Source organism: Lutra lutra, chromosome 9 (assembly GCF_902655055.1).
Source record: "Lutra lutra chromosome 9, mLutLut1.2, whole genome shotgun sequence".
Classification (NCBI taxonomy): domain Eukaryota; kingdom Metazoa; phylum Chordata; class Mammalia; order Carnivora; family Mustelidae; genus Lutra; species Lutra lutra.
In genome coordinates, this window is record NC_062286.1 from 92182732 (window position 1) to 92197105 (window position 14374).

General features: G+C 40.4%; 1 protein-coding gene across 1 annotated transcript in view; it reads left to right on the forward strand.

Annotated features, from left to right (window-relative positions):
* ABHD12 (abhydrolase domain containing 12, lysophospholipase) overlaps positions 1–14374 on the forward strand; it is an 89842-nt gene that overhangs the window by 44183 nt on the left and 31285 nt on the right. The window contains exon 2 of the mRNA XM_047744229.1: positions 11027–11151. Coding sequence (XP_047600185.1) covers positions 11027–11151 — 125 coding nt within the window. The remainder of the gene's footprint in view (positions 1–11026; positions 11152–14374) is intronic.

The following is a 14374-nucleotide window of genomic DNA, read 5'->3' on the forward strand; positions in this document are numbered from 1 at the left end:
GGTTCTTTGAACAGAGAAACAAAATTGACGAACTAGGTAGACAGACCAAGAAACAAAAGAGAAGATGCAAATAACTAAAATCAGAAGTGAAAGTAGGGACATCACTACTGACCTTACAGAAGTATAAAGGGTCGTGAAGGCACACTTTAAACAATTGTATGCCACTAAAGTAGATAGTGTTGATGAAGTAGACAAATTTCTAGAAACACACAAATTACTGAAACTGAATTAAGAAGAAACAGGAACTTTGAGTAGACCTGTAACAACTAAGGAGATTGAAGTAGTTAAAAACAAACGAACAAAAAACAAACCCTGGTGGCCTCATTGGTAAATTCTGCCAAAAATTAATACCAGTTCTTCATGAATTTTCCAAAAAAACATAAGATGAGGAAACACTTCTCAGTCTATTCTGTATGTTAGTATTACCTTGATACCAAAAATCAGGCAAATATATCACAAGAAAACAAAGCTATAGATGGTATTTCTTAATAATATTGATGCGAAAATCCTCAACAACATACTAGCTACTAGCAGACTAAATCCAGCAATATAAAGAAGTACCATGAACAAGTGAGATTTGTCCCTGGACTGCAGGACTGGCTTAACATTAAAAAAATCAATTAATGAAATATATCATATTAAGAGAATAGGTGACAAAAACACATGATCATCTTAGTAGACACAGAAAAGCCATTTGACAAAGTCCAACACCCTTTTGTGATAAAACACTCAACAAACTAGAAATAGAAGGGAACTTCCTTAGCCTGATAAAGGACATCTACAAAACCGCACAGCTAATGTCATACATGACAAAGACTGAGTACTTTCCCCCTAATAACCAGAATAAGACAAGGGTGTCTACTCTCATCACTTCTTCTTCTTCTTCTTTTTTTTTTTTTTTTGAAGATTTTATTTATTTGACAGTGCAAGAGAGGGAGAAAAAGCACAAGTAGAGGGGAGCAGCAGAGGGAGAGGGAGAAGCAGACTTCCTGCTGAGCAGGGAGCCTGACACAGGGCTTGATCCAGGACACTAACATCATGACCTGAGCTGAAGGCAGATGCTTAACCACCTGAGCCACCCAGGCGCACCTACTCTTACCACTTCTATTCATCATTGTAGTAGGAGGTTCAAGCCAGGGCAATTGGCAAGACGTTGTAGATATTCTCCAGATTGGAAAGGAAGAAGTACAACTGTCTCTGCAGATGACATAGTCTTATATAGAGAAAACCATAAGAATTCTACTAAAAAGCTATTAGAATTTGTAAGTACAGCTGGGTTATTGGATACAAGATCAGTATACACTTGACCCTTGAAAAATGCAGGTTAGAGTTGCATGGGTCCACTTACTCATGAATTTTTTTTATAAAACAGTTCTGTTTTCTTATGATTTTCTTAACATTTCCTTTTCTCTGGCTTACTTTATTAGAAGAGTATAGTGTATAATACATACAGCATGCAAAATATAGGTTGTTTGTTATAGGTATGGCTTCTGGTCAGTAGTAGGTTGTTAGTAGTTAAGTTTTCAGGGAGTCAAAAGGTTTTTTCTTATCAGGTTTTTAAAAATGTTTCAGTCAGAGGCGCCTGGGTGGCTCATTCAGTTAAATGTCTGACTCTTCATTTTGGTTCTGATCGTGGTTTCAGGGTCGTGAGGTCCAGCCCCTCATTGGGCTCCATTCTGGGAGTAGAGACTGCTTGGGATTCGCTCTCCCTCTTCTTTGGCCCCTCCCCCCGGCAAAGAAAGTTATAATCAGGTTTTTGTCTGCAAAGGGATTTGGTGCAGCTAACATTCATGTTGTTTAAGGGCCAACTGCACAAAATCAGTAGTATTTCTATGCATTCACAATGAACAGTAAAAATGAAATTAAGGAAATGGTTCTAGTTACAGTAGCATCAAAAAGAAAAGATACCTTGAAATATTAAATCTTCTCATAAAGGAACATACAACTTCATCATTATACCAAGTCTTACTTCATACTCCTGACTGTAAAAGTTCCATAGTTTTCTCATTTCCTGTGAAGACGATTATTGGAGAATTAAAAACATTCTTTTTTCTAATTGTGGTATGGACCTTTTCCAATTCATATTTTAATTTGCAATTTATGGTATGTAGGAAAGCTATTGATTGGCATTTATTTGGCAAATGGCCACCTTTTCACTCATTAAGGTTTTATAGTTTTTCAGTTAAGTCTTTTGGATTTTTGTCTGAAGATAGCTATCAACTATTTTTTCTCTTCCAGTTTTTATGGTTATACTCTGTTTTCTCTTGCTTTATTAAATTACACTTCCAGAGCAGTGTTAAATCACTCTGATAGTGAACATCATCTCTCTAGTGATAGTACTCCTCAGTACTGTTTTCGATTACTGGTTTGAAATAGGTATGAATATGATCTTGGAAGGCATGTTCTTTATTAAGTATTTGCTATTGGGACTACATGTTGAGCTTTATTAACCTTTTCAGTACCTCTCTTTTATCCTCCCACTATTCCTGTGGCCAGTCCTAATGCTTCTGGAGTAAAACATACATGGACATACTTTATTAGTCTTATTGTATTCCCTGCACTTGATTTTTATTTAATTGGTGTAAAATATACCTAACATAAAATATACCATTAAATGTACAATTCAGTGGTATTAAATACATCCACATATTGTGACATCACTACTATCCATTTCCAGAATTTTTCCATCATCTCAAACAGAAGCTTTGTACTCATTAAATATTAGCTCCTCCTTTCCACCCCACGCCCCACCTAGCCTCTGGTAAACGTATTCTACTTTCTATCTCTATGAATTTGACTATTTTAGCTACCTCATATAAGTGGAATTACAGAATATTTATCCTTTTGTGTCTGACCTATTTCATGCTGCATAATGTTTTTAAAGTTCATGTATGTTATATCAGACTTTGATTTCTTTCTATGGTTGAATCATATTCCACTGTATGTGTGCATCACATTTTGTTTATCCATTCATCTGTCCATTCATCTTGGTTGCTTCCACCTTTTAGCTATTGTGAACAATGCAGCTATAAACATTGGTCTACAGGTATCTTATTTGTGTCCCTATTTTCAGTTTGTCTGGTATTTACCCAGGAGTGGAATTGCTGGATCATATGGTAATTCCGTGTTTAACTTTTTGAGGAGCTACCAACCTGTTTTCCATAGCAACTGTACTATTTTACATTCCTACCTAATTTGCTTTTATACTACCAGGATCATTGCATCTCTTTATATTTTGAAATTTATTGGTTATTTTCTTTTTCTTTTTTTTTTAATTGTGTTACGTTAGTCACCATACAATACATCATTAGTTTCTGATACAGTGTTCCATGATTTCTTGTTTGCATATAACACCCAGTGCTCCATGCAATCTGTGCCCTTCTTAATACCCATAGTTATTTTCTTTGTGGGACTACACTGATTCTGTTTGTTGATTATACTAAAACCAGCTTTTTTTTTTAAATTTTATTTTTTCAGTGTTCCACGATTCATTGTTTATGCACCACACCCAGTGCTCCATGCAATATGTGCCCTCCATAATACCCACCACCAGGCTCCCCCAACCCCCTACCCCCTCCCCTCCAAAACCCTCAGTTTGTTTCTCAGAGTCCACGGTCAGTCATGGTTCATCTCCCCCTCAGATTTCCCTCAACTCAATTTTCCTTTCCTTCTCCCAATGTCCTCCATGTTATTCCTTATGCTCCACAAGTAAGTGAAACCATATGATAAATGTCTTTCTCTGGTTGAATTATTGCACTCAGCATAATCTGCTCTAGTCCTATCCATGTTGATACAAAAGGTGGGTATTCATCCCTTCTGATGGAGGCATTATACTCCATAGTAGATATGGACCATGTCTTCTTTATCCATTGTCTGTTGAAGGGCATCTTGGCTCTTTCCACAGTTTTGCAGTTGTGGCCATTGCTGCTATGAACATTGGGGTGCATATGGCCCTTCTTTTACCCAGTAGTGGGAAATAGCCAGTAGTGGGCAGGGTAATAGGGTAGCTCCATTTTTAATTTTTTGAGGAATCTCCACACTGTTTTCCAAAATGGCTTTACCAACTTGCATTCCCACCAATAGTAAAAGGGTTCCCCTTTCTCCACATCCTCTGCAACACTTGTTATTTACTGTCTTGTTAATTTTGGCCATTCTAACTAGTGTAAGGTGGTATCTCAATGTGGTTTTGGTTTGAATCTCCCTGATGGCTAATGATGATGAACATTTTTTTCATGTGTCTGATAGCCATTTGTATGTCTTCTTTGGAGATGTGTCTGTTCATGTCTTCTGCACATTTTTGGACATGAATATCTATAAAACCAGCTTTGATTTTGAACATTCTCCCTAGTTTCCTGTGTTCTGCCACTAATGGCCTATGATAATTGTCTGTTTCTGAAAAGTTAAGAGGGGAGTGCCTGTCTGTTTTTCTGGGCTCAGTGTTGTTCAGAGATGTAATTCTTTGATAGCTTTACCCAGTACCTCCATTGATTATAGGTTTCATTAATTTTTTTTCTAACAATTTGAGAAGATTGTCACTGTTTATGTTTTCTTACAATATGGTCTGTATCATTGAATTATAAAAATTTTATTAGCTTAGCAAAGCATGTGATAGTCTCTATTAAAAGAAATTTTCTCATATGGAGTTACCTCACTTTTCTGATCCCTAATTTTTTATATACTCTTTTTATCCCAAAACGTACTCGTTTTTTTTTTCTTGTTTTTTTTTTTTTTCTTGAAGAAAAAGCTCTTGAATTTGCTAATCAATGTTGTATTTCTTATGTTTGAACTTTTTTTTTTTAAAGATTTTATTTATTTATTTGACAGAGATCACAACTAAGTAAGAGTGGCAGGCGGGGCGGAGGTGGGTGGGTGGTGGAGGCAGGCTTCCTGCTGAGCAGAGGGCCTGATGCAAGGCTCAATCCCAGTACCCTGGGATCATGACCTGAGCCGAAGGCAGAGGCTTTAACCCACTGAGCCACCCAGGTGCCCCGATATATCTTTTTTGATGAAATGTCTGTTTAGGTCTCTTGCCCTGGGTTGTTTTCTCATTGTTGAGTTTTAAGAGTCCTTTGCCTATTTTAGACAATAGTCCTTTATCAGATATGTCTTTTGCAAATATTTTTCCCGGCCTATGGCTTCTCTTCCCATTCTCTCTCTCTCTTTATAAGATTTTTTTCACTTGAGAGAGAGAGAGACCATGAGCAGGTGGGGAAGGGGCTGAGGGACAGGAAGAAGCAGACTCCCCACTGAGCAGGGAGCTTGATGCGGGGCTCGATCTAGTACCCTGACATTATGACCTGAGTCAAAGGCAGATGCTTAACCGACTGAGCCACCCAGATGATTCTCTTCTCATTCTCTTAATGCTATCTTCGGCAGAGCAGAAGCTGTTCATTTTAATAATAAAGTCTAACTTATCAATTATTTCTTTGGTGGACTGTACCTTTGATGTGGTATCTAACAAGTCATCATTATGCCCCAAATTACCTACATTTTCTTCTGCTATCTTCTAGGAGTTATATAGCTTCACATTATACGTTTAGCTTTCTGGGCCATTATGAATTCATTTCTGTGAGGGGTGTGAGTCTGTGTCTGGATTCATTTTTTTTTTTGCATGTGGATGTCTAGTTATTACAGCACCATCTGTGGACCAGACTCTTTTTTTCCCATTGTATTACTTTTACACTTTTGTCAGAGATCAGTTAACTATATTTATGTGACTCTATTTCTGAGGCTCACTGCTGTGTTCGATTGATCCGTTTGTATGTTCTTTCAGCAGTACCACACTGGAACTGGCTGAATGTCAACCTGCAGCCTCCCTATATCTCTTTGTGGGTTCCGGGCTTCCTTCCCCAGACTCCTTGGCCTTTCCTTGGCCCTTCTCCACCACTCCCTCCCATTGAGGTACAGGTTTTGTTCCCTCTCACATCCTTACCAACCAGTTCAGCCACGGATTGCTTTGGGATCTACTGTAGGAGGCAACAAGAAGTTGTAAATTACACAAAGTGTCTAGAATAAATTGTTTCTAGAATAAATTTCTAGAATAAATGGTTAAAATGTCTCTTGTCAGAAAATGTCTGAAGATCTAATATCATTTAAGAGAAAATCTCAGACTGCACGTTGAGTGCTCTGATTTGGGCTTCTTTTCCAGAAGGAAAGAACAGGATGGAGGTGGGTAGGATGCTCAGTAGGCCTGGAGGAATGTGGGTACAGAGGTCACCTTGGCCAGCCCCCACACACTATGCTAGGCTTCTTGTCCAGGAGCAAGTTACTGAACTCCTTAGAACTCCCTGTATGCTCTGTGAAAATTAGGCTAATATTTACTTGAACAGTTTGAGATAACATGAAATCCAGTAAATTGGTCAGATTTATTAATGATTACTTATATTTTACTTTCTGTTTTTTAGATTTTTTTTACTTTTTCCCATTATGTTGTTTTTGTTTTGTTTTTTTACCTTTTTTTCTCAAAATAATTATCAATTCATAGGAATTGCACAGAAATATACAGTAATGTCCAGTGTTCCCATCCCCCAGCCTCCTTCAGTTTGAGGTAACATCCAACACAACTATAGTACAAAATCATCCCTACGAGATTGACATTGATGCAATCCATAGAGCTTATTCAGATTCCATGAGTTAAAAATACATTCATTTTGTGTGTGTGTGTGTGTGTGTGTGTGTGTGTGTGTGTGTGTGTAATGCTGTGCAGTCTCATTACACATATGGCATCGTGGAACCACTACCACATGGAGGTGCTCACCTGTACCACCCCTGCCAGGCTCCTTTGTGCTCTCCCTTTATCACCACACCCATCGCCTCCCTCCCATCCCTAAACTGGGGCAACCACTAATCTCGTCTCCATCTCTATCACTTTGTCACTTCAAGAACATTTTTATAGACGGACTTACACAATATGTGACCTTTTGGGATTGATTGACTTTTAAAACTCAATATAATTCCCAGATTCATCCAAGTTGTTTCACAATCAATAGTTCATTATTTTTTTTATTGCTGAGTAGTATTCCATGGCCAGTATGGACAGTTTGTTTATCCACTTACTTCTTTTTTTTTTTAAGATTTTATTTATTTATTTGACAGAGCAAGAGAGATAGCAAGAGAGGGAAAGCAAGTAGGGAGAGTGGGAAAGAGAGAAGCAGACTCCCCACTGAGCAGGGAGCGCGATGCAGGACTTGATCCCAGGACCCTGAGATCATGACCTGACCCAAAGGCAGAAGCTTAACAATTGAGCCACCCAGGCGCCCAATCCACTCACCTCTTGAAAGGCATCTGAGTTGGAGCTATTCTGAATAGAGCTGCTGTAGACATTATTGTACAACTTCCTGCATGAAAATAAGTTCATTTCTCTGGAATACATGCCCAAGAATGCAACTGATAGGCTGTAGCCTAAGTCCATTCATTGTATTTATTTTTCAGTTCTTTTCTATTTCTTGGCAAGTGATTCGGGTTATCTGTTTATGGTACTGATAATATGAGTAATCTTTAAAGACAGGCACACTGAGCCATTGTGCAGCCTATGGCAACAGTTGTGTGGATATGTGTGGTATGGAAAAAGGTGGACCTCTGATTACTCCAGGTCGCAAGCAAGTACTAAATGGAGGTGAAACTTTACTCAGCTGTGTGGGAAATGTTCATTCTTACTTGTAATCAAGAACAAGGAATGCTTCTAGCAGGGAGTAACTACATTAATAGCAACACTACCGTCAGTAAGTGAGGTTTGCAACTAAAGGAATTTCTGAGAAAATGAACGAAATTGTCACAAGAAGTAGGTAATAATTACTTAAGAAGAAATGAAGAAAATGATATATTTTTCCAGATGTTGTTTATATCCTCCTTCTCTCTTGTTTCTTCTTTGTAAATTCTTTTAACTTTATAAGGAGCAGACAGTTTCTGTCTTATATACACAATTTCAAAATATGAGGAAGATGAAAAGCCACTGTCTGTGGAGGAAGCACCACCCTGAAATAGCACAGAAAAGACAATGCTGGTTTTACTAATGAACAGGAATACTTTTTAGGTGAAATGATATATCAAAACAGAAGTCTGTTGCTGTCCTGGCCATCCTGTTGGGCTTCTTCCACTCAGCATAGGTTTTTTTCTTTTTTAAATTTAATTTTATTTTTTAATGTACTCCCATGTGGGGCTCGAACTCATGACCCCAAGACCAGGAGTCATATGCTCTTTTTACTGAGCCAGCCAGGCACCCCTCACTCAGCATAGTTATTTGGAGTTTCATCCACGGGCTCCTTTTTCTTGCTGTGTGGTAGTCTGTTCTAAGGACAAATTATGGTTTACTTATCCATTCACCTGTTGATAGACGTTTGTATTATCTCAGTGGCTATTTTGAATAAAACTTTTGTGGGGTTTTTTTGGCTTTGTTTTTTATTTTTTATTTATTTATTTGAAAGCATGAGCACGAGTGGGGGGTGGGGCACAGGGAGAGGGAAAGAGAGAACCCCAAACAGACTCCACGCTGAGCACAGAGCCTGATGTGGGGCTCAATCCCATGACCTCAGGTCGGGACCTGAGCCAAAACTGAGTCAGATGCCCACTGACTGAACCACCCAGGTGCCCCCCAGGAATGTTTTTGATCAAGTCTTTGTGTGGACATATGCTTTCCTTGCTCTGAGGACATAAAATTATAAGCAGCTTGAATACCTTACAATGGCCAGATTTATGCAGGTTTTGGAGGGTGAGTGACTAGATTGTGCAAGGGACATAGGAATCGCCAATGTGGCCAGAGCAGAGGACCCAAGCATGAGCTTTCCATCTGGCATTTGATGGTTGTGCATTTGATTGCAGGCTATTTTCTTTCTTGTGGCTTCTCCATTTTCTCTTAGATTGAAGTTCCGAATTCTTCCTGGCCTCTTTGGACCTCTCACATTGTGCCCAGCCTTCCTTTTCAGGCCCATTACTATGCCCAGTCCCTGCTCTTTCCCTTAATGAGAATAAGGAGATGGTGATGACAGCTTAGTTATATTCTGGACCCGGAACTCATGTGTTCAGTCTATATGCATTACTGTGTGTAATCCTTCCAGGAGCCCCACAAAGGAGGTACCACTTTTATGCCCTCTGTGCAGGGAAGAAACCACAGCTCAGAGAGTTAAGTGACTTGTCCAGGATTGCACAGTTAGTAAGTGGTAGGTTGGATGTTGGACTAAATCATCTGACTTCAGAGCCAGTACCTTTAACCACAGTGTTGTATACCCTTCGTCGTTGGAAGGGCAGATAGTGCATGGAATTTAAGATACCATTTTAAACTGTTCTTCCACATCATCTAGTTAACTCCTATATTCCTAACTTAGTGTTTTGTCCCAGTGGCCCCTTCCCTGGCAGCCCAGACTGGGTCAGATCACCCTGCATTCATCCTCCCTCAGAGCTCTGTGTCTGCCCTACTGAGCTGGGAGCACAGCAAGGATGCAGATGCCTTCCTTTGCTTCCCTTAGTGCCTGCTGCCCAAAGAGTGCTAGCTAGCATTGAGTAAACCAGGTGAATGAGTGAATGAATTACACGGTCAGATATCCATGTTTGTCATCAACTTTGTTGGGGTGTTATTTACACATACAAATGTGTAACCACAATCCAGGTAAAATTGTCTTGATTACTCTAAAAGTTTCCTGTGCCCCTTGCAGTCTCCCTCTGTCCGCAGCCACCACTATTCTGTTTGTCTGTCCCTATGGTTTTCTCTTCTAGAATTTTAGATAAACTGAATCATACAGTACATGGCCTTCTATGTCTGTCTTATTTAGCAGAATGCTTTTGGGATGCATCCATATTACTGCATATGTCAGCATTCCAGGTATATATTTAAAACTGCCTTAAATAGTTCTTTTGGAAATAGTGCAGAAATACTTAGCCTCACTCAGGTTTAGACTTGGTTCATAGAGCAGCGGTTTCCAAGGGTGCTCCCTAAGATCCTTTCAGAGTGTGTACAAGGTCAAAATGATTTTCATAATAACCCAAAGATATTATTTGCCTTTTCTCCTCATTCTCTCAGAGTTTTCCAGATGCCACCTGACATGTGGTATCGCAACAGTTTGGTGTCACAAAGATGGTAATCCATCTGTGTTCTGTTAAGCTGTCTGGCTTAAAGAAATTTGTAAAAATGTTAATGCCTCTCTTCTCACTTAAGGTTTTTGTATTGGAAAATATAGTCACTTTTTAATTAACAGTTGTTAATTATATTAACATTTAATGGCTTTCTTGTTATTATTAGATACATGAGTAAATATTTTTAAATTTTGTTTTAATTTCTTACATGACAAATCGTCATAAATATAAACCATGTTAACAGAAGCTCTTTGGGGTCTTCCGTTTTCTAGTTGTAGAGAAACCCTTAGTCCAAGAAGTTTAGAATCTTCTGGACTAGGAATATTTTTGGAAAGGCATCAGGAATAGGATGAGAAAGTCTTTTTCCTGGGTGGGCTTAGGAGAGGGTTTGGAGACCTGGCCTGCATTGCCTGGAGAAGGGGCCTCCCTCCGGTGGTGCCAGATGGAATGTGGGCTGGAATGCAGGGACAGGCAGTGTCAGCTAGTCTCATTGTCAGCCCCCTGCTCACTCCCCAGACCTGGTTGGGCAGGTTCTTTTGATGTTTCAGCCTCCCACAAGGAGCCCGTGGGCAGCCCATGCCTGCAGCCCATGCCTGCAGCTGGCTTGCAGGACAGTGATCATGAGGCCTAGAGCCAGCCACTTTCCCGAGATGAAGCTGCTGTTACTCTCTGATTTCAGGTTTGGCACTTGCTGAGGAGCTAGGACGGTCCACTAGCTTTCAGGAGAAGCTGTGTACTCTCCCCCTGTGCCCACAATAGAGTTCTAAGCTCAGATTGAAAGACTGTCTAAAATAATTAGTTTAACAGAAGCAAGTGGGAGGCTAGTCTTATTACTGGCCCAATTATTGTGGGGAAAGGGACATGTGGATTTTGGTTACCAATTTTGATAATGCTATTATTAATAAATGGGAGCAAAATTGTACCTCCAGTCTTTGACCTTTTAATTGATCTTCTCTTGCAGGCGAAAGGGCCTATGGTTCCGACTGAGGAAGATACTTCTCTGTATTCTGGGGTTGTATGTTGCCATTCCATTTCTCATCAAACTATGTCCTGGGATACAGGCCAAACTGATTTTCTTGAATTTTGGTAAGTACCAAAGTACCAAAGTACTTTGCCTTGAATTTAGTAAGAGTTCGTTTGCATGATGATTTACGTGTTTTTATATCTACCACCCAGATCAAGAAATAGAGCATTTCTCTTACCCAGGAAGTTCCCTGGTCCATATCCAGTTATAGGCTGCTGCAGGGATTGTATTGCCCTCCGGGGCTAACAGTTGTGTGCACAGGTAATGCTTGCTTGGGTGGGGGTCCTCCTTTAGTGGCAGTGGGTGAGGATGTTAACAGTGTTGTGTTGGAGAACCTCTGCCCTTGTGCCATCTAGGAGGCTCCTCTCCTTGGAAAAGATGACTGCTGAGAGGTGACCACCTTAAACAAAAATAATTAGGACGTTTTTCTTTAAAAAAAAAAATTAAATCCAACATGCTTTGGTTTCTATGGAATTATATACTGGCTCTCTAGGTGTTGTAGTCTCCCTGAGTTAATTTAGACCTTGTGTGTTCCAAAGATGGTGTTTTTTTTTTTTTTTCATGCTGTGTATTTACTTTTGTGCAAGTGGGAGGAGAAAGATCCAGAAGTCTCAAGCTTAGGAAGTAGAAGGCAGAGGGTTCCCAGGTACATAACTGTTGGGAATAATCCTCTTAAGGAGCATCATTTTATACCTACAAGATGAGTGAGGAGGGAAGAGGCTGGGTCTTCGAGTGTTAGGGTTTGAAGATAGAACATGGTGCTTGGCACACAGCAGGTACTCCATAAGTGATGGCCTTCAGCTTGGTGTGCAGGTATGGGCAGCATCTGAACCAGTCAAGGTGGGCTCTGTGCATATTTTTAGCTGTTGGTTTGCAAAGAGTAGGTTTGGACCTTGTCTATTTGGAAGGAGAGATTTGAAAGCTGGGGCTGATGCTATGGGAAGAGGCAGCAGGGTTGCTGGTAGAGAGGAGGGAGGAGGAAGGAAGAGCATGAAGATGGGGGGAGGAAAGACAGGAGGTGCTGAGATGGCTCACATGTGTCTGTGGCCTGGGACAAGCAGGGTGAGGGGGTAGTACTGGGACCAGGCGTGTCAAGACTCCAGAACCCTCTTCTGTAGTAACATAGTGCTCCAGGCTCTGAAGGTGCCTGGGCATGCGAGTTCAGGTTTATGGAGTCTACAGTGGACTTAATCACAGAAACTAGGAAGTCACTGGCCAAAAAGGGCATTTCTGCTCTGAAGAGGAACAGTAGGAGGAGGAAGAGAAATAGTAAGGTCAATGTTTAATACTTTGTAAATCTGAAGTAAGTTTTTTCCCTTGGTGTCTTAAAATAAGTGAAATATTTGTAGTATACCAAGAGGCATTTGATTTTCCTAATGGAAACGTAGCTGAACTTTGAGGAATTTATCCTATGTTTTTGTCAGCGTGAGAGGCACAAACTTAAAAGGAATTAACAACATAGTAAAATCAAAGGAGTTTTGATTTTCTGATTTTAAGTGTCCTTAAGTGTCCATCATTGGTCTAGCACAGAAGGGAGTCTGGGTTTAGATATAAACATGAAGCTACCAGGTTGTAGATACCCTGAAGGCAGACTTTAAGATGGGCCATGAATGGCTTTTCCAACTCTATAGGCCTCTAAGGTGCCTTGGGCAGGTGCCTTTGCCCTATGGTGGGGTCCCAGCAAATATTTGAATTGAATTGCTTTTCTTCAGATCAGTTCTTTGGGCCACTTTAGACACAGCCCACAAATGTTGCTCACTTGATTTCCTCATGAAATGGTAGGGTGTTGCACAGGAGCAGAACTTTGGGTTCTCCTAATCCAGGCCCCTGCACACCCACAAGGAGATGCTAGTCGCTCACCCTTTTTCCGCATGTCCACTGTGTGGCAGTGGGATCGCCTCCTGCAGCCGTTTTAAATTTTTTTTTTTTTTAAGATTTTATTTATTTATTTGACAGAGAGAGATCACAAGTAGACAGAGAGGCAGGCAGAGAGAGAGAGAGAGAGAGAGAGAGAGGGAAGCAGGCTCCCTGCCGAGCAGAGAGCCCGATGCGGGACTCGATCCCAGGACCCTGAGATCATGACCTGAGCCGAAGGCAGCGGCTTAACCCACTGAGCCACCCAGGTGCCCCCCTGCAGCCGTTTTAAAGGAGATTGTCTGGTTAGCTATCTGTGCTGCCTGCCCTGTGGAGGAACGGGGGGCAGGTTCAGCCCATGGGGCTGGAGGGCCAAGTGTGTTGAGATATCACCTCCATTTTTGTCTCCTCAGAATGCAAATCTTGATCCCATAGATTTCCATTTGGACTCTAAAGGAAGTTTAAACAGTCTTTTGGGCCTCAGAACATAATAAATACATTCTCAAGTTCACACCAAATCTATCTGAAATCACATTCATACATCAGATAAATAAGCTATAGAAAAAGCATAGCCCTTGTGATTTAAGGCATTATTCTACTTTAAATATATTTTCATAAACAAAAACTACATGAGCTTTCCAAAAACAGATTAATGGAAAAGCCCTGAATGGCAGTGAAGAAGAAAATGAAAATCGTTCTGAGGAAATTGTTAATGTTGTTGCTTATCTGTCTATTTCCTGTTGGTCCCTTTTGTCTGAGTCTCTACACATAGACATGAGTACATGCACTTTTCACTACTCGGGTTTGAAAGTGAGATTCCAGTGTCAGTGATGTTGGGTGATACCCAGTATTTTGTGGTCTTGAAGGTGAGATGACTTTTGTTGTTGTTGTTGAATTGAAGTATAGTTGGCAAACTGTAGGATATTAATTTTAGGGGTACAACAGAGAGGTCTGACAGTTGTTTGCATTACTCAGCACTCATCACAATAAGTGTAGTCACCATCTGTCAGCCTACTGACTTACTACAGTAGTGTTGACTGTGTTCCCTGTGCTGTACTTCTCATCTCCATGATGTGTGTATTTAACTGGAAGCTTGTGCCTTTTCATCTCCTTCCCCTATTTTGCCCATCTCCCCAACCCCTCCCCCTCTGGCAACCACCAATTTGTTCTCTATATTTGTGGGTCTGTTTCAGGTTTTTGTTTGTTTCAGTTTGCTTGTACCTTGGTTTTGTTTTTTAGATGCCACATGTAAGTGAAATCCTATGGCATTTGTCTTTCTCTGTCTGACTTATTTCACTTAGCATACATAATGCCCTTTAGGCCTACCCACGTTGTCCCAAATGGCAAGATCTCATCCATTTTTAATGGCTGAGTAATGAAACCTAGATAGATATCTTCTCTGCAGTTCTTTGCCCTCAGATCTAGAACCGT